Here is a 24052-nt window from a genome sequence, read left to right on the forward strand (position 1 = left end):
ATTGTGAAATAGGAAAGTAAGCGGAAATCATGGAAGTGCTGAAGTTGTAGAATGCATTTTGTATAATGTGTAATGTGTTTTATATTATAAGTATTCAGTAATGGTGTAAAACCTTTTACCTGCTGGAGGGCATGATGGTTTAAAATGTATATTCAGTTTTTAGATTTGGTAGTTTCTGTTCAAAATATTTAACAATGACATTTAGAGCTGAAGGGTTTGTTTCGCAGGTCAGACATTGGACTTGTGTACCACAGTATCATAGAACACAGTCAAGAGTCTTAGAAACATGGGATATCTGTGTTACTTCTATTTAAGTGGTTCTCTGGAGCCACTAATCTGGGAATATATTATACTCCAAATGAAATGGAGGAGGATTCTTCACGTGTTTTGGGGAACCCGTAAATTGCTGAATTAATCAGTTAGATCTCAAACAGTATAAGCTGCATGTTGCTGTAAAATCACTGTTATTTTGGGCATCATACAAAACCTTAATTATTGCAATTGTCACATTCTGAAACAGTATCTTGTAGTGAATCAGAAGTTTTTATCTTCTATGGTAATAAACAACAAGCAAAAAAAGTTACTTGAAAATACATTTCACCAGTGTTGCTCAAATCTTGAGAAAGTGAGCCTAAGGAATGTCTTCCTATGGATGTACATGGAGTGAGTTCAAAAGGAGAGGAAAATAGGTTGTTTACATTAAGAGAAGTATAAATTGCCGAGAAATAGAGTTGTCAAAAGTGGTAAGAAAACACCGGTTTAGACTATTTTAATGATATAGTGTAATGATAAATCAGCATTGAACAAAATGCAAACTCATGGCAGTAAGGACTGTCTTTAAGGAAAATGTAGTTGGGTATATACTACGATATTTTGGTTTGTTATAGTCTATATTGGTTTTACTGGACAAATAAGATGTTTACTTTTGGAGATACTTTGTCCTGCTGTATAAGTTAAGGTTTTTATTCTAAAATGCTATTGTATTTTAATTCTTTCGAGTAATGGTGATTTTTGAAGCTGTGTGTTCTGTACCTGTTTTCTCCTTCCTCATCTGCATTCTTGACAACCTCCCTTTCCCCTGAAGCACAAAATTCAGCTGGTGCTAGGTAAAGGAAGAGCTTCCATTGTCTGTAATAATGCTTCTAGTATTGCTTCAGGTTGTTTTTTAAATTACAAAATAATTAACTATCATATTTTGTGCCCATCTCGTGTGCATAAGGCCTGGCAGCACTCTTAAGGGTCAATGAATCAAGAATACCACACCTACATGTTAGGAGAATGCTGACTTATTCTTCCTGTTTGTAAAATCAACCTGTAATCAAGCAGGTTTAATGATGGATCACATATCTTCTGTCCAGGACAGATCTGATTAATGCAAAATTACCAGAAATGTGGTTGTGGGCCTCAGTCTAAGGGACATCAAGGTTCTGTGAGTGTGTGATCTGGTACTACTTTGTCCAAGTATAAACACTTGCGGTATCACTGTCAAAGAACTCCTGGGTGTGCGTCTGTCTCTTGTTGGCACAGAAGGCAGATGTTCATGCAGGAACCTGGAAGATGGTGTGATTATCATGCTGCAATTTTTGACTGTCTTGTAAATTAGTCTGTGTTTAGAGTCTTTGGTGGCTTAATTTTGGAACGAGATGGTTTTTTGTTCTGAAAATGCCATGCAGTAGCTTGGAACAGACTGAGTTATTGTTCCCCTAAGTGTTGTTGCTTGTGGACTGTGTATGTTGACGCTATAGGTGGGCATACCTGTTGTGTGCATTATCTACTTGTATTGCTTCATGGGGTACAAAATAAAGTTCCTAAGTTATATTATTGTTGAACTTCCTAATAACTGTGAAGTATTACTAGACATCTAAACTTCCCTTCATTGAAAGGTTAATTAAAACAAGGGCAAAAGATACTGCAGAAAAGCCAGTACTACTAATTTTACTTAATAAATACTAAATTATATGGTAGGTAAATACTGTCCATTTCATGATGGCAGAATATTAATCTTCTGATCATAATTTGGTAGCAGTTACTTTCCTGAAGTAATTCTTTAACCATGCCATTTTCATTTTTTTTTTCCTGCTATCTCATTCCTGCCCCCAGATATTTAGATTATGATTAGCATCTGTCATTTAACACTGTTAACTCCTCTGTCCTCTGGAATTCTCTGCAAGACATGGTAGTGCTGCCCTATTTAATTGCATTAAAAAAAAATTCCTTGCACTGACGTTTGCTAATTCATTTTGTGAGGTAAATGGTCTTAGGAGTAACACATAGGAAGGGGGGAGTTGTCAGTAGTGGAGATGTAGGCTAATGGGTTCACATCAACCACTACCACTGACAAGGCATAAGAAACTCCCCCAGGACCTTTCAAAAAAATGTGCTAAACCAGAGAAAGTGTAAGGGGCACCCAGGGTTTTTAGGGACCTGTTCATTGCTGTGGAAGTAGGCTAGTACCAGTTAGGGCAGAAGGCCAGAAAGGGAGAAATAAAATATTTTCCCTAATTTTGTCGCTCACAGTTCTTTAGCTAGATGTGCAGTTTCCTGTGCAGTATTGCAAAGGCTTTTTAAAATTATTTTTTTTAAAAATACATTTTAGGCTTCTATAGATATGCCTATCTGTAAGAATGTGAAGGCCCACAATCTGCGTAGTCATAAATTCAAGTTCATAAAGCAGTCCTTGAACTTAAATTTCATTTTGCTCTTGTATGTGTTGATGGAGAGGATAAAAAGCAAACACTTTTTCACTATCTCAGGAAAGGTTTTCACATTAGATCAGTCAGCTTTAATTGAAATTATTCATTGCTTTGCAGTGAGAAGTACACAATGGTACCGTTGAATAAATGTTTCTAAGAAATTTTCTGGTCATAAAATTCTCCTTTTTTAATTTTTTTAAAATGCATACTGCTTCTAATCTAACTTGGGCGTGTAATAATGTGTGCTACATAAACAGGGCTGTGTAAACACAAGCTTAGAAAAGTGGTTGTTGAAGGCCACAAATAAACAGGCAAGCAGGTGGGCTGCTGAGCTCTCGAGGGAAGTGAGGTTCGTTTGGGTTAAGTCAGACGGGCACTGTAGCTCTTGCAAAACTAAAGGAAGAATTTAGAAGGAAGGTGTGAGCTTTGGTGGTCTTGCTCTTTGCTTTAGTGATGGAAGCTTGAAACTTAGGTGAGCTATAACATTTCAGTTGTTTAACTTCGGAGTAGCCAAAAACACCTCAGTAGATGGACTGTAGTGGATAGTCATCCAGCTTCTTATGCTTTGGCCAACCACATTTAACTTTGTACTATATACCTTGCTTAAAAGTCTGTTGTAAAACTCACATCCTGCTAAAAAATCCTCTAATTTCTTGTCAGTAGCATTTATACTGCACTACTGTCCAGTTGTGGAGGAAAAAGAATTGCATGCGTTGGGTGCTTAATGTTTTTTCACATAACTAGATAAAGCATGTGAGATTCAAGAGGTAGCCACTAGAAGATTCTGCAGTATTTTTCACAATTTTGTGGCTTAAGTTTAAAAAAATAATTTTTCTTGTCTTACAGCATTGAATGAGAACACTTTTCTCAATCTCCTGTTTTTTTCAGCGAGCAGTACAAGATTGCCTTGTCTGAAGGGTAACTTTTAGGTTAATAGCCTGTTTTAAGGACTAAGCTTATATAGTTAAAAGGCTGCCTTTTAAAAAAATAAGTGATGGTTACCTACTTGCAAATACTTATGGGGGACAATGTTTTTTAATTTATACACATTTTCCAAATGGATTTCACTGAACATTATTCTTTGTGGCATTAGAACCATCGATGAATCAGCTGATGAGTTACTGCTTGGGTTTGTACTTTGACTGCCCATACTCCCATGTGTTTGTATGATTTTTTAGTTTGGGAATTGCAGAAGCCTTCCAGGAGTTCATAGCAGTTGTCACAGGCTAAAGTGATACTTAAAATTTTTGTGAAAATGCCTTGTTCTTGATTTTCTTCTGATCAGTAAAGGATCATAAAGGAGCCTGTGCTACACGAATGGATAGATACGGATGCAAGTGTGAGTGCTGTCTATATGCTAACATTCAACAAGGTTTTGAAGAACTAGATATCATCTGTTAGAATGTCTTTTTTCTTGCTCCCCACGTGAAAATACAGTCAGCACTGAAGCAGCCATAGTAAAAAGATTATCTACTATAAAATGGCTGAGGGAAGATTAGGAAGATGAATAGTTTTTATTCCAGGTTTACAGTTTTCTTTGGGCTTTTTGTGTTCATTTTTATTTCTGGTTTCAAACTGTTTAGTTGGAACACAGATAACCTGTATCTGGTGTCACTTACAAGAGTTTGTGAAAGGTTTGTTTCACATGACTGGAAATTAATAAATTATAATTTTATCAATTTTTCTTAAAATGCTACTCTTCATGAGTGATTTTGTCTGTATTAAAAATAATCAATATTTCCGGTGAAAGAGAACAGTTTTGCCAATTGTGGCTCAACAAAGGTTTTTAGTAGTAAGTTCTCGTCGCTCATGACAAAATGCGTGTGTATCCCTCCTTTCAAGTGACTGAGGGGACTAGAATACTGCAGTAGTGCTGGCTTGATATATTTGTGGCTTTGAACTGATAAGGGTAACCAAGTCATGTGGTCGTTTACTTTTTGTGCTCTCCCTGGCAGTGGGGAGGGATTGCTACCTGTGTGTGCATTGGTGTTATTGATGCTGCTTCAATCAACCACAAGCAGTTTCAAGAGAACATCTTGAAGACATATTGTTTCCTTGGGGATTTATTGTATTTGCAACATCACACCTCTGATCCTGCTGCTTACAGAATATGATTATCAGCCATTAGGGCTGAATATTTAAACATGGTCACTACATAGTGTTTCCCTTCTCATCTCTGATTTTTTTTTTTTTTTTCCTCATCATTAAAGATCTCTCTCCAGTCTGCTTAGATTTTGTGGACTTCTTCCATGTGATGTTGTTCCTGTATTCATTGTTCCAGTATGAGTTCTGTCTACTTCTTGGTCTTGCTGATAGACATGTTGATAGAGTTTTACAAAATGAATTTCTATACAAAAAGCACTTTCTTCATTTTCCTGAGGAAGATAAACATTCTTTTTTCTAGTCATCAGTCAATCTGTAGATGCTTTATATTGTTTCTCCACCCCTCCCCCCCCATTAGCCTTGTGTGCTCCAGAAAACAACCAAAAAAAAGTTTAGGTTTTGCCATCATGTTGTCTAGATGAGAACTGCTGACAAGTAGTATGTCGTTGCATGTTAGAGACTGTGTGATACAGAAAACATCAAATGATATTTCGACCTGGACAATTTAAATATTTTTTATTTGTTTGGTTTTGTTTGTTCCAGCACACACCCATATGGTCATACTTAGTTTACGTTACACTACTGTGCAGGAAATGCACATGTTTTAAACCATGTAATTTATTAGTAAAAAATAAAAAATATTTATTTAGTGTGTTATTTTAATGTAGATTTTGGGAATGGTAAGTATTAAAACTTGTATCTGATCTTTCAGTTTCACGATAGGGAATTGTCATAGTGCATGAACCCTGATGTGTTAATTGGTGAGAGATGTGGTTTAAATAGGCAGCCAGGGCACTTCTTTGTCTTCTCTCCCATGCAAATATTAGCTGCCATTGCGAACAAGAACATTGTTTTGGTAAAGGGCAAACATTTAATAGCATAATTTTATGCTAGTGCTTGAGGGTTGTAAATATTGCAGTCCAGCAAATACTTGGAGATTTCTTGAGCTGTAAATTGCTGCATGTGTTGCTCCAAAGTTGTGCCTTATGTAAAGTGAAGTGCTTGATGATGTAAAGTGAATGGCTTGATGAGTGCTTCGTTTTCTTCAGCGTTATTGGAGGACGTGAAAATATTTTGGTATGTGCTTCTGGAAATAGTGTTGGACAATTGTCTTTTTCTCTGCAAAGTGATGTTTTTCCTTCTATTTAAATTAAGGGTATTGATTCTTGGGGAAGTCAGGTTGTGGATGTTGCTAAAATTCTCAATTTATAGTATATAGTGCTTAAAATATATCAATCGAAACAACTTTAATCTTCTCCGTTAAATGTTCTTTTAGGGGGCTTGAGGGGACTGTGATTGCCATTCTAAAATGTATATATTCAGGTTGGGCTGTAATACAGAATTAAATACAGAAATACTGCAATGTAAAGAATGATTTAAACCTTCCTTGCTGCAGAATGTGTCTTGGTAGTCTGTAATCATCATACAATTATTTTGCTTAGAAGGAAAAGATGTATATTTGTATATGGTACAGAGGAACCTGAGGACAATATGGTAGGCCTAAAAGGGTAAGGTATCCTTTGTGGACTGGATTTTTTTGTAGTCATAAAGTGCCAGAATTATTTCCTTAATTATGTCCTAGGTGTTAAGAGTTTTATGCATTTGTTTGTGAGAAAGCTGTGTGAACAACAATTTTGATGGAGTACTGTTCTTATGTATCACTACTAGGGTGAGTCTTATTTAGAGCTTGTCACTGGTGGTATGTTCACTGCATGTAAATTCAGTACTAATATTTGATATCTAAATTTTAGCACTTGCTGTGCTTATTTCTATTAATATATGTGGATGTTAATTGGAGTTAATTGCCTTGGAGACCTATGTAGAGTTCTGTAAATTGAGTGATATCTCTGGGTCTTGTGAAAGCTTTTTTTCATTTCTCAGATGGTGTTTGTGTGCTGTGATTTTCTTTTGCTGTTGAACAGCTGTGACTTTGCCATTCTTATGCTTTAGTCTTTCAACTACTCCAGCTGTGTCCTTAGACCTTTTCTTACCAAGTAAGTTAAGTTCAGGAGGAGCTAATTACTGCTTGTTCAGGGCTATCATCCGTCTTCTCTGACCTTTTTAAAGGTTTGTGCTGCTGTCTGCCTCTCTCTGCTGGGATGCGGCTCTTACCTTTGTTCCTTCCCTGCAGCTAAGACTTGCACAAGAGGAATTTTACTACTTTGTGGCCTAGCAGGTCTGTCTTGCTATGATCAGCTGCAAGAAATGCTTACATACCTTTCTGGTTTTTTTTTTTTTTCTTCTGCCTTGTGCTGTGTATTATACCAGGGTTTGCAGTTTTAGGATAGTTTTTGCACTTAGCATATGAAGTCTTAAGTTAATTCACATAGTAATAAAATTTATGTTCAGTAATTAATTTTTTGGCAGGCATCTGTTTCACAGTAATGAATTGGTAGCAGTTCCTAAAATGTCTGTTGACTGTCTAGAGAATTGTAGGAAAGCTGGCATTTAAAAATGTTTCTCATAACTGAAAGAAGTGGGCAGCTTTATCTTAACCCATCTTTTCTCAGAAAGACTTCAAAAACTTCCAACTGAAATCTATCTATCTAAATTTTAAAAACCAGTATATTGTTTTTCTCTTGGTCTCTAAATTTAAAGGATAGTTACTTTCCCTTAACCTCAAAAACACCCTGAAATAAAAAAATGATATACTAAGGATAGAGATAGTAGTTGTGTTTCTTAAAAAAAAAATCCACAAAAAAATCCCAAACCCAAAATCTGCCAAGGAAAAGCCCAGTTTGACATCGCGTTATCTATTATCACTATCGTCTCCAACACTTTAGAGCAGTTGAAAACTGTGGCTCTGGTTGTAGGTTCATTTTAGGCTGCTTTCAAGACTAAATTTGTTGCATTTAATGATCTGGGATTTTCATACCCTAGGGCAAGATTATAGTAAGTGGAGGTCAAGCTGAACAATCGCCAGCCCTGATTTACACTCGGATAAAAACGTCTAACAATTAGATTGAATATTATTACCTCTCCTTAACTTGTGCTGAAAATTGTTTTATATTGTTTAAAGACCAAGGCAGTCAGGTGCCAAGAAAGTGTTCTCTGAATGGAATATTAGTCTTGACTTTCAAGTTTATGGAATCGCAGAGGATCCAGTATATGTATCAATGGCCCCTGGCATGCGTATTTTGGGGGACAGGAGACGTACTCCTAACAGAATGTGATTTTAATACATAAACTCTTCTTAGTGTGATGTCCATGTGAAAGCAACAGTCAATGATGCTGAAATAGGGAGAAGAAGAAGAATCTTGGAAAGACATAACTTTTGATTATTGACATTTGTCTTCCCAGATATACCTGCTAAGTGTGTTTCAGTAAGATTTGTATAGTTACTTCTCCAGATCAGTTGATTGACTAATAACCAATGTTTTGACACTTGTGTAATAAATAGATCATGACCAAAACAATGAGAGTTTTTTAATATATGTTATGTGAGCAATTAAACCGTGCTCTGAAACATTAAAAGTGATTACATTTAGTTAATGTGGGCAAACTAAAGGGAAGATGGTAAATATATTTTAGTTGGAGCATTGTGTTACTGTAACTAAGCATTTTGTGTAGCTATTTTGTCAGGTGATGTTAACTTTCAGTGGCATGCCTGTGTAGGAATTGCATTTGAGGCAAGATATTATACTTGTAATCCTGATTAGTGGTACAACAGCATGAGAATTCTGTACTGCTGATTTATTGCCAGAGCAACTCTAAACAGTGACTTTTTGAGTAAGAACACAAAGTTGGCAGTTTGCATTAGTAATGTAAAGAGATAACTATAATGTGAACAAGCTCATTGTTCATCAGTGTTCTTTTGAAATTGGTGCCTGGGGCATTAAAATGATGACTTGAAAAAATTTGCTACTTGATGATACTTAAGCATACTAGGTTATATTTTATATAAAGGTATTTAAACATCCATGAATCCTAATCCAGTTACCTAATTTTAAATCTCTTCCCTTTTCCCATAATGTATAGCCAACCCTGTGATGACAAACTGCATGTAATTAATTTTTTTTTTTTTTGTGAGCAAGTCATGGTTTCAGGAGCTGTGAACTTGGTGTAAGTACTTAGTAAATGATTTTGCAGAATCTTACCTGATTAAAATGTTTTTATTTGCCATTAGGTGTTACAATTGGATGTAACAATCCTGAGTGGTGATCACAGATTTCTGGTAAAAGTAACTGGAGAACAAAATCTGTTAGACATGAGTAAGAGCAGAGTCTGTTGAGTTCAACACAGGAGTAATAAATAATTATGTAATTGACAGCTAACTAATTAAGTCAAAGAAACACTGCTCTTGAGTAGGTATCTAGGAGAACTGGATAACTTAATATGGGGGATTCAACAAGATTGAAATTCTATTTCAGAAAATTAAGTATGTGTTTAGAGAAAATGTATTGACTTCTTTCAGCATTGCATCAGTGCACAACATAAAATGGAGTCAAAAGATCCAAGCAATCTGAAAGAGGTATTGCCTATTTTAAATAATTCCTTTTCTGTCCAACTGTTCAAAATACTTGAAATTTTTATTTACTGAGAAATGTCAGAGAAACTAAAGGAGGATTGAAAAACTCTATATGTAACAGTATGTTGTGTTCTCTATTGCTGAGTTACCTGTTTCTGATTTGAGTGTGGGGAGGTGGGCGGGCAGGTATTTGGTACAAAACAGAAACCTATGCTAGGAGTAGGAATGCAGATAATTGCAAAACACAGCAATTGTTGGGGAAGACATGGTGACAGGTACACCACTTGCATTCTGGCAATTCTTGTATTAATAATTAGAGGTAATTGCAAACTGATAAGGCAAATATTATTGTGAACTGAAAACCACAAGAAGATGACACAGTTCAGATAATAAATTAAAAGCTGAAGCTATGGTGAATAAAGTATTTTTCCATGCAATTGTTGGACAACTATAGATTTGTTAGTTGTCCTCTGGTGACTTTCTCTGTGGCAGTTGAATTTTCCATCCCCCTGTCAGAGGTTACCTCCCATGCCACAAAAATCAGCAAAATGGGATTTGTCAGCTCTTCAGTCTTCTCTGTTTGCAAGTTCAGAATATTAGCTTTGTCACTGCAGATGAGTTACCATTAATAGATCTGACTGTACGCCAGAGCATATGAAATAATTTCTTTTGTGTTTTTTTTTTGGTTGGGTGGTGGTTTATTGTTGTTTGGGGTTTTTTTCCTTCTCCAGTAGAATGGTAATTATCAATTTAGTAAAGTTTCCCGCCGCAAGCTCTCCCCCAATAGCATCCTCTTGAGTCCTAGAAAAGGGTTGGTCAGCAGTAAATGTATCTGAATTTACCACACAAAATCATGAGTATTAAACTGGTGTACGAGTTAAGCTGTAGCTGATGTAAATTCAGTCAACATTGCAATGTAACCTTATTTTATTTTTCGTACATACTTAGCAATTAACTTCTAGCAGGCAGAAATGGTTTTTGGTATGCCTTATAGTGAAGGAGCTAGTAAACTATGATGGTTAAAAAAGGATGTTCTTTTTGTGTGTGTGACATGGGGTAAAAACAATAGCTGGATTTCTTTCCTTATGCCCAAGATGGTATTTTTGTCTCAGCTGGAAGGAAAAATAGAGAAAGCAATATTTAGCATGCAAGCCTTGTTCCATGTCCTGGAGGTGAGGGGATTGGTCCCTCCAGGTGCTGGCAAAATGCTGTGGGTTTCATGCACCTCGAAGAGCATGGGGCAGTTGTGAATTCAGCTCACCGGTGCTATAGGGTACACCCTGTTCCAGAACGCCTCTCTTGGAGTGGGGGAAGGGGGAGGAATTGTAGCACATGTAGCTTGTTTAAGAGACATCTGGCACTACTGCTCCTTTTTTTTTTTTTTTTTTTTTTAAAGAAAATACAGGAAAAAGGCTGAAAGTAAGTACCTTATCTCAACAGCTTCTACTGTGTTGCTGAGCTTGTAAGTCTGATAGTTGTAGTTTTAATATTTTCAGTGTATTGAACATTGCTCAAATAAAATATTTACTGCAAATTATGATACTTGCATAATGTCATCAGTAAATTTTCAACATAATATAAATTTAGCTGTAGGGTATAACTGTCTTTTGAAAGGAGAGAGCTACTAGCTTTATTTACATGATTAATTTACTCAAGAGCAAACATACAGGGATACAGCTTTATGGTTTGTTTTTTTTTTTTTTTTTTTTTTTTAGATTGAATGAAGAAACCAAAGGTTTAATTTTGGTTGATTTAACAAGCTGTACTTGTGTATTTTAGGTCTGTGTAGAATGGATTCTCCAGTGGTAAGGATACTCCTGCACATTAATAGAGGCACTTATAAAGGAAGATAACTTCAAAAGGACAAGTTGCACTAACCTTTGCTTCAGAATATTTTATACACATCAAGACTTGCTCAGTATTTGTCAGCTTACTTGGTAAAATGAGATTGGTCTCTAAAAAACCTGGGTTTGATATTCTTTTTCATGTTAGCTTTCATAAAACAGGCCTGATTTGTTATAGCACTCTCAGTTGGCTTGATTTTTTACCTGCCAAAAGTAAGCAATTACAGAGTTGAAAAAATTGATTGATTTAAATAATGCCAATATTTTTGCAGTGTTCTTAGGATATATGCAAGTGGCCAGGCTGCTTTCCTCTGGATGTTCAATGAATGTCAGTAGTTAACTCTAGGTTTCCATATGTGAGGTTTTAGTGCCAGTCATCTCTCCCACAGAATTATTTTAAGAGGACTCTGTTTTAGGATGAATAAAGAATAAGGAGAGAGTCATGTTTAGACTTAGTGATGATAATGTGTATTTTTTTAATCCAGTAATTAATAAATTATTGGGTTATGAAGATTCTTCATCGTGGATATATTCAGTCCTCTAAATTGTATGGGGGAAAGCCATGCACATCACAACTGCTGTTTCATATAAAATTAGTATTCAGTACTGCAAATCTCCGAACAAACCAATTGGGCTTTTAGCCCAAATGTTATGAGGGAGAACAAGAACAAAATGTTGGGTATTAAAAATGTTTAAGTTATGACTGAGGATGTATGGAGCACAGCTGTTCTGAGGTTGGCAGAGTTGCAGAGATAACTTTTTAATGAACGATAACAAGGTTTTTATCTTTATTTCTTCTGTTTTAGAAGTGAAGCCAACTTTTGAATACTTGAGTAGTTTGCTTGAATTTTATTTTGTAAGGATGATTATTTAGATTAATGGTTGAAAGAGCCATAATCCACTTAGGAAAGGCTTAGGTTTTAGCTGTCATACTGCTTGGTTTGGATGTGGCACAATATTTATTTCTTTTTTTCTTAGATAGTCCTTTTCCTTTTTGATGACATAGATTTTCATTTGGGCCAGGGAAGGATTGGATGATTGCTCTTGCTTGTTTACACGAATGGCAGGTAATGGCAGTCTTTGGAGCCTTACTTTCAATGAATTTTCCAGTGCTGCTGTGAGACTGTGGTGCAGCGGTGGTGGGAGAGCGCCCAGCGCTGGGTGCAGAGCAGCCGCAGCCCTGCAGGTGGCCCAAGGGAATCTCGGGCAGTGATGCCCTTGCTGTAGCCCAGGCCTGGCAGAAAAAGAGCTAGGCTGGTTCGGCAGAAGACAGCAGGATGATACTGAATGAAGTATCTTCCCCCCATTTTTGTGGGGTGTTTTTCTTGTTTGTTTGTTTTGTTTTTGTTGATGTTGTTGTTGTTTTTTAATTATTTTAAAGGTCTGGGTAAGACTTAACACCATTTGACATGTGCCTATATTCTTTTCTGTTTATTTCTGTGGTGAATTTGGTCTCTTTTAGTTACTGTCTGGAGCCTGTTCAAACATTTTTATATAGTGTGAAGCTTCAGCTAATAAACTGGTGAATCTCAGCTGACAAAACATAGAACAGAGCAGGTCTCTTTTTGCCTTCTGATCTTGGAAGGCTTGGGATCACCATGCAGGGGAGTACAGTGGGCTCTGCAAAGGACTGTTCCAAGTGCTCTATGACCTGGGCTGATACAAGCTGACTGGGAGATGTGCTTGAGAGATCTTACTTTCCACTCTTCAGTAGTTTTATTTTATAGGGTTTTTCCTTATTTCAGCTGTCTAATACTGACTGTATCTTAGAATAGCAGCTGAAGCTATTGCAGTATGCACTTGTATAATCCCTCCTCCAGAATTTGTAATCAAATGCAGTTGTTCTTAAAAATGCCTGAAGTTTTGGGCACAAAGCTCTAGTGACCTGGACTTTTCTAAGGGGAAAATCTGTGTGGTAGGAGTGGAAGCAGTGAGGCTCCACTAAAGTGAGGCAACTTGCAGTTTCACATTGATCAGTGGCAGAACAAAAAATAGAACTTGCTAGATGGGGGATACCTTGTCAGTTGGAAAACCCTGCCTCCACCCTGTGTATTGAAGTAATTCATTGCTGTTGGCTGGACATTTGAACAATGCTAATTCTGCTTGAGGATTTGCTGTGGAGCAGGTTACCTGCTTGCTGTGGACTGTGCATGTCTTCATCCCTAGCTTTTACAAGAGCAAAGATTTTGAGGCGATGTGCAAAGTACATTTTGAAAACGCAGTATGTGAAGGGGCATATTGTTCTATTTTGTAGTTTAGTTTGGAAATTTATGGCATTTAGGCAGCTGGAGGGTGTGCTTGCCTTGTATCATAAATGAACCAGTACTCCTTTTTTGACTTAAGTAGGCATATGTGGCTTTTTTCCCCATTTATTTATTTTTTTAAAGTCTTGGTTGTTATCTGACTTGGCTTTTATTCTTCCTAAGAGCCTCATTTTCCACGCAGTCAGACTACAACATCTGGAAGCAATCTCTTCTTTGGCAAGGAAAGATGTGACAGACACAATGAGGTGTAACTTCTACTTTTGTTATCTTACCTTTGCATTTTTTTTTTTAAGACATCCAAACCCAAACCATTTTAAGGATATATGGGAATTTCAGGTGCATTTTAGCAGAACGTGGAAATACTGTTGGACAGGATCACTGGAGAGTAACACAGGTATTTCCCCCTTTAATAAGCATAATAGTTGCATTTATTGTACAGTTCAATAATCTTTCAGATATTGTAATGCATGTGTTGAGTGTTTTAAAGCCACATTTTACTGGACAGTGTGAATTACTTGATGCCATTACAATAACCTCATAGGACACAAGCAGTAACAGTGTACTTATGTTTCAAAATAGTATTTAACTTACTTCATTCAAGATATTGATGTTATTAATGGTACTTTAATGAGCAATCCTATGATTGAAGCACTGTAGCAAGCTCTTTTCCTTCTGTAATAGTTGTTCCACATACTTAATGAAACTTGCAAAAATCCAAAAGTACTTTTAATGAGAAGGGGATTATTTGGTGTTGCAGTTGGGATTGGCGGACTCATTAGGGTGGTACAAAGGTCCTTGTATATTATTCACTTTTCAAGTCTGTAAAGTTGGGGTAAAGTCTCAACCTTCACTTTAGGTTTTAGCCTGACATCTTTCACATGCTGTTTGAATTGTTTTTTCTTTCATTCTTCCCTCTCCCCCCTTAATAAAGCCTGTTTAATATTTTGCTTTCACAGCATTAAACCGTGAAAACAAATTTTACTTTGTGTTGACCAGTGTGTGTGTTACCTCTGGGGGCCTGTGTTTCCATGTGCTTGGCTGTTTCCTGGCTGGCTCCCTCCCTCGGGTTCTGGGGGTCCTCAGCTGCTCTCAGCTGGATTCCTGGCTGAGGGGTGGTAAGAGGTGAATGGTTATGTAGGTACTTGTGTTGTCTGCTGTGTAATGAAAATTGAAGAAATGCATGAGGAAAAGGAGTAGGGGGAGTGCTTTGAGGCGACAGCTGAGACTGGGCAGGTGCCTGATGAATTTAGAGACAGAAGGTGCTGTCACAGGTGATGTGTGTGTCCCAGGCAAGGTGCTTGTCTGCAGGGCTGCTCCCCCCTCGGCAGGTGGGTGATTGGGATCTTAGTCCTGCTTAGCCCCACAGAACTGCAGGATTTTGGCAGTGGCTCCTCCCAACAGAAGGGTAGGAATCCTGGCAGGAACCGTGCAAGGCCTCCAGTTCGCCGCTTTGATATATGAGGTCCTGTGTTGCCGCAGAGCTCTGCTTGCTGGTGGTGATGCTCTGACCTTGGCAAAGCTCCTCACTGGCTTTGTTGTGAAGCTATAGTTCAGCTGCCCATGCTGCATCCAGTAACTTGTGTGGCTGCAGGAGGAGTTGATTCAGTTGGCTGCTCCAATGGAGGGCCAATCATGGAGGAAGGAAATGGTTGCTTGCTGCTGGTTTGCCTAAGTGCCAGAAGGAGCAGAAACTTTCCTGTGTGTTTGGAGAGAGGGAAGGAAAACCTACTGTTTTCAGTAACAGCCCACGGCGTTGGAAAAGCGTGTTCTGAGATGGCTCTTTCCCACTTACTCAGCAGACTTATTGTATGAACTGAAGAGCAAATGTTATAAAAAAATGAATAAAGAGCAGGCCGGGGAAAAAAAATGGTAGTGATGGCATAAAATCAAAAATTGTCATAACATGGCTTTTTAAAATTTTTTGAAAGATGGAGAGATGTGTGGTCCCAAGTGGTGTGGAGGGGGTGTAGCAGCTGGAAGTTTAGGGGGAAAAATGTGAAGAAAGAGACTGAAAAGAGCTGTATGAATTCGGTCCATTTAGGTTCTTTGTTGGCATGTTAGCTACTCAGTGGTTTTGGCACCATGGACTGGTCCTGTGTATATTGACCATGTCTCTCTTGGTAAGCAAGGAAGAATGTAGATTGAAGGTGTCTAGTTCAGGTCTTTCTGTACAGGAATTACAAGTCTCATTTGTTAAGCAAACAGCACAAAAATAACCACAAAGATAAAGGTATTAATTGCATTATTGTTTTCTTTAGTCTTGATTACACTATCTTAATATGATCAAAACTGCTGATACGGTTATAACTGGTATTAAAGAACAGTTACATTACAGAATTATACTTGAAGTATGTTTTCTGTATTTTACTCAAATTGCAGAATTACTTTAAAGCTTGTTGGCAGCTGAAATATTAGGTTGTGTACTTTTAGTAGAAATAACACACTCTTTGAGGTCTGTAGGGAATGTCATGCACTTGCTGAAAATCTTGCTTAAAAGTCCACTTACAGAGATAAAAGCAAAAGGAGTACGAAGAAGCAGATTTATCTGGGGTTTTTTCCCCTGAATAACCAAACCTTATTTTATAAAACAAAAGCTTAGGCATATTCTAGTTTATCAGAAAAACAGGTGAGAGGTATCATGTAGCTGATAATGGCTTTCTCTTCTAAAATAGTTACGGGAAAATACTGGACGTATTTCTGATCCTTTATTTAAATTTTATCTGACTAGCATTTTAACTGTTGCTGCTGTATAATTGGTCCTGAAGCATCAGCATCTCTCATTCTTGGATAGGTTTAGCCATACTCTTCAGCATTACAGTTTGAGAAGTTCTAATTTTCTGAATTAAGTGAGGTCCTTGATTTTACAGGTGATTAATTGAATTACAGGGAAAAAATCAATACATCTCTGAACAGCCAATCCTGCATTACCCAAATCTTTGTCCTGGTCATGTAGCTGTTTTTTTAACTTTGCATCTCTGCCTGCCCAAAAAAATTATAACTGTTTTACTGATTTGCATTATAAACCTTCCAGATAATAGATGCCAAACGTCCAACAGTAAGCAAAATAAACAGCCTGTGTAGGGAAGGCCCCCCAACCATAACCCATCTGCCTGAGACCTTGCTGTTAGCTTGGTCAATAACACTGGACTTACTGCACTTACACAAGTGTACAAAACACAGATGTCGGGGACTGTTTTTGTGATTCTTTGTATTTTGTGTGTGTATATATATATACGTATATAATTAGGTATATTCTTAGAGCAAAGGCTACTCACTGAGTTGCATTAATTATCTGTGCATGTAATAGGAATTGTGGGAGGACAGGTAGCCCTCAGCAACTGCTGATCACAGCGTATGTGTTATTGTGTGAATTGTGCTGGTGAATTCTGTCAGCTTTTGGCAGAATCAGCATTTGGCCAGTGTATTTGACTTAATCACAACTACCCCTAAATTAATTTTCAGGTAATAGAGAATAAATAGCCTTTAAGATTTAAATCTGTTTTTCAATGAAGATGCATTTGGAGTCTTGATAGTGTTTTGTGCTTGCCTCTTGCTTTTAACAGTCAAATTCTTTTAAGTAGAAACCCCTCCTACATTTATAGTTGGAAGCATTATGTGTGATTACTGTTCCTGAACTGCTCCTGTTGTTCTAGTAGGTTTTTTAGTTCATTAATGTTTTGTTAGCAAAGTTTAAAATAGCAAAGTACAACAAAGGGATACATTATTTCTGCTATTATAACGTATTTTGAAATTCTTCTGCTTGTTTTGAAAGCTAAATACTGAGACTAGTCATACTACAGCAGCTGTATGCATTTCTGTCATTGGAAGAGTCATTGGAATCAAACATGTATGTGCCTTTATTTCAGAAAAGATGAAGAAATCCTCTGGTGTCTTAACAATCGAAATACAAATCTAAAAGAAATGTGCTACAGTACTATTGCAGTTTTAGCAATCTGTTATAAAGTTTATTGCAGAGAAATAACTAGGTCAACCTCTGGATGACCTGTCTTTTGGAGTTTCTTCAGTTAGCTTTAGGCTAGAGCTCCACCTTGTGATCCTTCAGCAGGATACATTTTCTTTTTATAGTTAATAATTTAATTATGATTTCACAAAGTTAAGTGCCTTTAAAAGTTTTCACAGGCTTGAAGGATTTCAGTTTCTGCTTTGGAAAATTGAAGTTGGAATTCTATGAACATGCCAAAAAAGAAACTCAAGAGCTGTTTTTTATGACAATTTAGTTTAGAGCTAATGTCTTAGAGTTAACTTCTTAAAATAATCTGCTTATTAGAACACATTTAATAGATAGAGTAGACCTTCACTGTTTGGAATGACATCTGCAAGAATTTCACTTCTTTCTTTTCAGACTTCACTGTGATACATGAACTTGATATATTTGAAAAGTTTTAGTAGGAAAATCATCCATAGAAGCATCCTTAGTGACTTCCTGAACCACGTGCTTTGAATGAGTCATCCAGTGTGTGCATGAAGAAGACATGGCTGACAGTAGTCTTGAATTTCCAGAAGGTGTTTAATGAGATGAAGGATCTTGGGGAATGACCAGTGTCACTCTTTTCCTATACCAAAACAAGAGAACATGACATGAAGTTGGAAAGTGATAAATTCAAGGCAAAGAATATGCCTTTTGATAGTACAGAATTTGACTGTTCTTGGGTGGAAGACCCTCCACTGAGTATTGAGTTAAAAAACTATTTGGAAATACTAATGGAAAAAATAAGGTGTTGTGAAGTATAGGGACAACCTCTCTGGCCAGCAAAATCCATGGACTACTTCTGGATGACAGGAAGGTATTCAGGGAAACTTTGCTATAAAGAAAATAGTGTTCTTCCTTGGGCAGCTTTGCTTGGCCTCTGCTAGAGAGGGCTTGCTGTACTGGGTTGACCCTGCTGCCTGAGCATCAAAAGACCCTCTCACTCTGGGTGTATGTAAATCTTGTAAAATTATTCTTTACTAGGACAAGTGCAAGAGGTTTTTTGGTCATTGCTGGAACTTAAGCTTGACGCCTGAGATCCCTTACACTCTTCCTATGTACACCATTGCCAAGTATTCATCTCTATCTTCTGTTTTCCAGAATACCAGAATATGGTTGCACTCATGAGGGCTAAGTTTATTCTACCTTCAAGAAAAACAAAAAATATGAATCTTAGTAATTTAATACTGTAGCATCTAGCATGATATGTCTGTTCTGTTCTAGGAGGTGATTCTGACAAATGCCATGTTTTTCTCTCATGTTTTGTGGTCTGTATCAAGATGAACAAGCAGTTCTGACAAAAAGTTCAAGTTGTTATAAATGGCAGACAGCTTGTTTTATTAGTAATTTATTTGGCTTGTTTGATGTAGAGAATAAGTACTCTAATAATTTGCCCATTCTTTTTCATAGTTTTGGGGTTTTTTTCTTTAAAGTATTTATGTGGTTAAAAGAATTTGTTGAAACTTTTGCAAAATTTGGTAGGATGGTAGGTTTGGGTTTCATAAAAGGAGCCAGTTTGCATGTAAGGATCCCGATTGCCACTTTAGTAGATGTCTTGCCTCTCAACATGGAGAAATGTAAACTAGAACGAATCAAATACCAACACATTGATAGACAGGTTGAACTTGAAACTGGGCAGTGTGGTTTTTGAAGTTTGCATCTCTGCTTTGCACTGGGACTGAATCACAAGTATGCCTCAAAAAGAACTTGTGTGGATGTATATCTTTCTTCTTCGTTCTTTTTTTCTGTTCCCTCCTCCTTGTGCAGCTGAGCAGGTGCCAGCCTGATGACCAAGGCACTAAAGTGTCTTTTTTCCAAGTTTGAGTTTCTGTTTGGAATCAAAGTAAATATTAAGAGATAGATAAATACAAAATATATTTTAAAAATTCCAAAGTGTGGAGCTTTTCGATATATTAGCTTCTGAGCATGTCATTTCACAGGCAGCCTGGATGGTATAATAGCACCTTGCCACCAAAGGAGGGAATTTTACCCTTCTCTCCCCTGCTGGTGGCTATGCAGTCTTATATTTCACGTGCCTTGACTGTGGGTATCTGCTGTTGAACCAGTTTAACTTGAGAATCTGGGGGAAAAATACTTGAGTTGTATTTTGCCCATTTTAGTGGGGAATGAAATTGGGTGATACTGAATTGGCAGAGCCTACAAAGGTGAATGGCTGGGCAGAGGTCGTTACCGTGCCTGGGACCATGGATTGCTACAGAGAGTGTGAATTGGTAATGTGCTCACGTGGTGCCTTTGGAGAAGGGAGGAATGCAGTGACCGAGGATGTTGCCATTCTGCAGCACGGTTTTCTTGAAGCGTTTTATCTTCTGCTGTGTTTTGGATGGAACATGCTTTAGTAGTTGCAGACTGCCTTGAGATTGATCATCTTGAACCTCTTTGCCTTTGCTATTATTTATTTCCACTTTGGTTCTCTGCTTTCATGTAATTACGTGAAATGTGAAGAAAGAGACCCTAGTAAGTTCAGGGTTTATAGTTTCTCTCATCTCTCTAAATCCTGGAAGCTACAGTGGCCCCTAGCATTCAGAATAAGTACTTGCAGGAGAAAACCTGTCCAGCTTCTCTGCCACACGCTCAACTGAAATGCAGTTTCTGGAGTAGTGCTACTAGACTTTGAGCAACATGTGCTTAGCATGCCAAAATTAAATCTTTTCCTTAAATACCTAATCATTCCAGAAAGCTATAGAGTCACCAGACTGACACTGAAGGTTTTCCTCCTTGGTATTCTGTCTTTAAAATACCTGAACATCATGCTTTCTTAATTCACCGTGTAAAAGTTAGCCTGGGGATCTGAGTGACATAGAATATTTCAGCCTGGATGGCTAAAACTTGCTTTTGAAGTATCCAGGGAGATTCCCCCCCACCCACCCCCCCCCCCCCAATAGGAAAAATAAGGGAAAAAACAAAATTTATTATAATGAACGGTATTGCAATGAAGTTTAAAACAAGTATTCTACAATCTTTAGTTGTCTTTCTAAAACAGAATCATGTTTTCAATGTTTTCCTTTATACTATGTGGATAGTATTATTTTCCTTGATACTCTTAAGAATCTTGACAAATACTTCGAACGTTAAACCTGTTGTAAGTCTGGTTTATCAACTCTGGTAGACATGGAGTTGTGAAGCTGCTGGTTATAAGAACTTGTTGTAAGAGCTTATATTTATGGAAAACTACACGGAAGTTGGCAAATTGGAGATAACAAAGTTGCTATATATAATATCCTTAAATGTACACATATTGTGCTTCAAGTTCAACAAACTTTGTGGTTTGGTCAACTAGAATTACCCTAGTGTGTCAATGCTGGGCTCTGCTACTTGCAAGGTGTTAATGAAAACCATTCCAGTTTGCTCATCCTATTCAGAAAAAGTGGGTGGTGGTGTTTTGTTTTGGTGGTTGTTTTTGTTTGTTTGTGGGTTGGTTTGTTTGTTTGTTTGTTTTTTTTGTTGGGGTTTTTTTAAGTGCTTCTGTATTTTTATTTTGCTGCAATGCTTTTACCATTTGTGGAGTCACTTTGTAGTAGGATCATGGGAGGATCTTTAAACAGGAAAAAGCTTGGTTGGAAACAGAGGATGCTGTGATCTGCATTTTCTGTGTTTCCAACTCTTTTACCCTTCCATATGTGGAACAATTTTCACTGTATTTTTTGATTTATTTTATTCTAGAAGTTGTCTGCTACAAAGGAAGAAAGAAAAGTAAGCTTGCACTTCAGACTGCTTTTTGAATATCTTTCTAACACAGTGGTGTTCCAGAAGATGATAAAGAAATGATAGCAGCTCCAGAAATACCAACTGATTTTACTCTCCTTCAGTAAGTGCTTTAAGAATTTGTAGTTCCATTTGTAAATGTACTGTCTCTTTTTTGTGTTATGGTTTGCTTTCTCTTGGAAACAAGGAAACATAATAAAGGATAGTATTCTATATTCTTTTTCTATTGAGATGTTGATAAAGCATTGTTTTAATTTTTTCTTGAGTATTAATTCAGCAGTAACTTAAATAAGCTTTAAAAATATTCTTTAAAATTGAATTTTAAATCAAGTAGTTGAAATATTAGCCCTTAACTGGGCGGGTCACTTAATATTTAAAATACGTGATGCCAAGTGCTTTAGTTAAAGCCAAAGTAATGGCTTCCCTCAGCATAATTTCTTTGCTGTTTTTGACGTAATTTTAAGCATTTACTCTTCCCACAATTTTAAAGAAACAGACATTTGAATTTCTGTCTTGGGGTAATTTCCAAGATTTAGAATTAGGTAGAGATTACACTTTTGGATAGAGAAATAAAGTGATTATTTTAAGCAGACCAAAAGAATCCTGTTCATCCCCCTTTATTGTCAAGGGATTGGCATGAATACATTTCTCTAGGCTGTTGAAATGGATTAACTTGGTTATGAAGTCTAAAAAGACACAAAGATGCAGTTTTGTATCAATGAGTTTGTGTGGGTGTTTTTTCTTTTCAGTGAGAAATAAAGATTAGAAATAAATTGGAAGATGGTTTAATATGAAATAATGTTTTTACAAATGTTTATAATGGTTTTGTACTCTGTGGGTACAGTTTATTGTTTAGTGGAGCGTTTGGAGTTTGTATTTAGTTCTTTCCGTGAAAATAAGAACATCTAGGAATATTTGAAGAAGAAATTTTTCCCATTTTTTTCCCTTCTTTCGTTCCTCCCCCAGCGTTCTGATGGAGGCTTTTCCAGTCCATATCAGCTTACATAGTCAGCAAAACCAGACATGGCAGAATCCATGTCAAAAGTCAGCAAGCTCCTTTCAGACACTTGCAATAGTGAGAGACTGTAGGTTTCTGGAGTGTTTTAGAATGTTAAAAATAAATCCATAGGAATGAGTCTCTGTGCCTCTGGTGATCTTTCTGGTGATTGGTTTGTTAATTGAATCAGGAAGTGTGTATCAGTAAGATAGTAGCTGAAATTCATTGTTACTGCATCTGTGTGTTAAAACGAGGTCTAGGTAGCGTCATTTAAGTTAAATTCTACAGGAAATGTAGAAATAGAGAATACACAAGCCAAGCATTCTCTGTTAATAATTCAGGTCATTTCACATACCATCTTCCTATCAGTGTTGGCAATAAAGGATTTGTGTATCAATGCAGCATATTTTACTGTGTAGGAAACCAAATAAATGAGTTTGTGTATTTGGTATGTTTTTACCTTATAAGCCTAAACAGAACTACAGCTTATCTTTTTTGGTGAGGAAACCTGACATAAACTTATTTTCTGTACCTTTCGACATAAGTGCAAACCTCTTAATTATTTCCTAAGTTTCTAACAGCATGAAGAAATCTGTTGAGACACTTTGGTTGTCAGGGAGAGTGATGCTTTTGGGGTTTTTTTTTGCTGTTGGGTTTTTTCTCCTTCTCATTTTGTTTAAGTATTTGTGGCCGATATTTAAAGCTCTTTGCTTTTTGAGATGTTGTCATGTTTGTCACATGCCAAAGGCATGGTTCCCAGCCTGCTGCTATTTTCTACCTACCCTCAAATCTTTTAATCTTACTGTATGGCTTCCTTCACAGATACGTTGTTGAGAGGAGACAGGATAGGCTGCGAGTGTGGGGATATGCTCTGTTCCTCAACAGCAGGCTTGGGAAAAAAACAGTTTCACTGTTGGTGTTGACTTACTGGACTGAGAGCATACTGTGATTTTATGTAGTATATTTAAGAATGTTTCTGATGAAATGTGTAAATGGTTTGTCTTTTCATCCTTGCAGGGAGTCTGAAACGCACTTCTCTTCCGATACAGACTTTGAGGATATTGAAGGAAAAAATCAAAAACAAGGCAAAGGCAAAGTATGTTCAGTCTTCAGGGATACTGAAATATTTCTACTGTTATAAGTTGAAGAGCTTAGCACTTGCTTTGAAGTTGAATGAGCAAGGAATATTTTCTGAAAATGCTGCAAGTGTTCTGTGGCTAGAGTTCATATTTGTATTTGCATGGAAAGGCTTCATCTTGACTGTTTCAGTGGTATTTTCTTAGTGCTCTGAAGGCATAAGGGAAGTAGGGAAGGAAAGGATAAGCTTTGATTTGATTGGTTTCTTGGCATATTTTCCATCCTATACTTAAATTCATCACGATTTCTGTGTCTTTTAATTTGAAAAGTGAACAGAAACCAATTATGCTGTTAAAAGGGGTTTTTTTAACGGGTTGCGACAGGAGGTTACAGTAGTGGAGTGGGAGGTCTAAACCCAGTTCCCAGGCCTTCTCTCCCTTCCTTGGACAGTTGTCTTCCCCATGTGCCTCTCACTGGCTTCACACCCACCATGTGTGGCTCCTTCCCTGCTGAGTGCTGGCCTGGACTGTGACCCCTCATTGGACACCCCATGTGCCTGTACCAGTGCAGAGCACCTGGCTATTGAGAGGTGGTGATAGATTGTGCACAATGGTCATGTAATTTGTACTTAATGTTTTTCTTTCTGTAAGTCATACTTGATTTGAGAAATCAAGTACGAAGACACCTGTCTGCTCTTCCTCACCCCCACTTGCAAATGTATGTTCATATAAAAAAACAAAAGGTTAATGAATTGCAGAGGAGACTTCGTGATGTTTTAGAATCACCTTAGCTGTTTTAAAGGAAATACGTATAATCTGTTTTACAATTTAAACACGAGAAAGATCTGTGTTATACACTATCACTAATCACATTTTTAGTTGCTAAAAGATTTTAA

The 24052-nt window shown here is 37.1% G+C and overlaps 1 protein-coding gene across 5 annotated transcripts in view; it reads left to right on the forward strand.

Moving 5' to 3' along the window:
- The window catches only part of STAG2 (stromal antigen 2), a 76607-nt gene that overhangs the window by 15297 nt on the left and 37258 nt on the right, over positions 1 to 24052 (forward strand). For all 5 annotated transcript variants that reach the window (XM_039571876.1, XM_039571880.1, XM_039571878.1 and 2 more), the window contains exons 2-3: positions 21042 to 21186; positions 23098 to 23176. In XM_039571876.1, the coding sequence (XP_039427810.1) occupies positions 21143 to 21186; positions 23098 to 23176 (123 nt within the window). In that variant the 5' untranslated portion in view covers positions 21042 to 21142. The remainder of the gene's footprint in view (positions 1 to 21041; positions 21187 to 23097; positions 23177 to 24052) is intronic.

The sequence above is a fragment of the Corvus cornix genome, chromosome 4A (genome assembly GCF_000738735.6).
Source record: "Corvus cornix cornix isolate S_Up_H32 chromosome 4A, ASM73873v5, whole genome shotgun sequence".
Taxonomy (NCBI): Eukaryota; Metazoa; Chordata; class Aves; order Passeriformes; family Corvidae; genus Corvus; species Corvus cornix.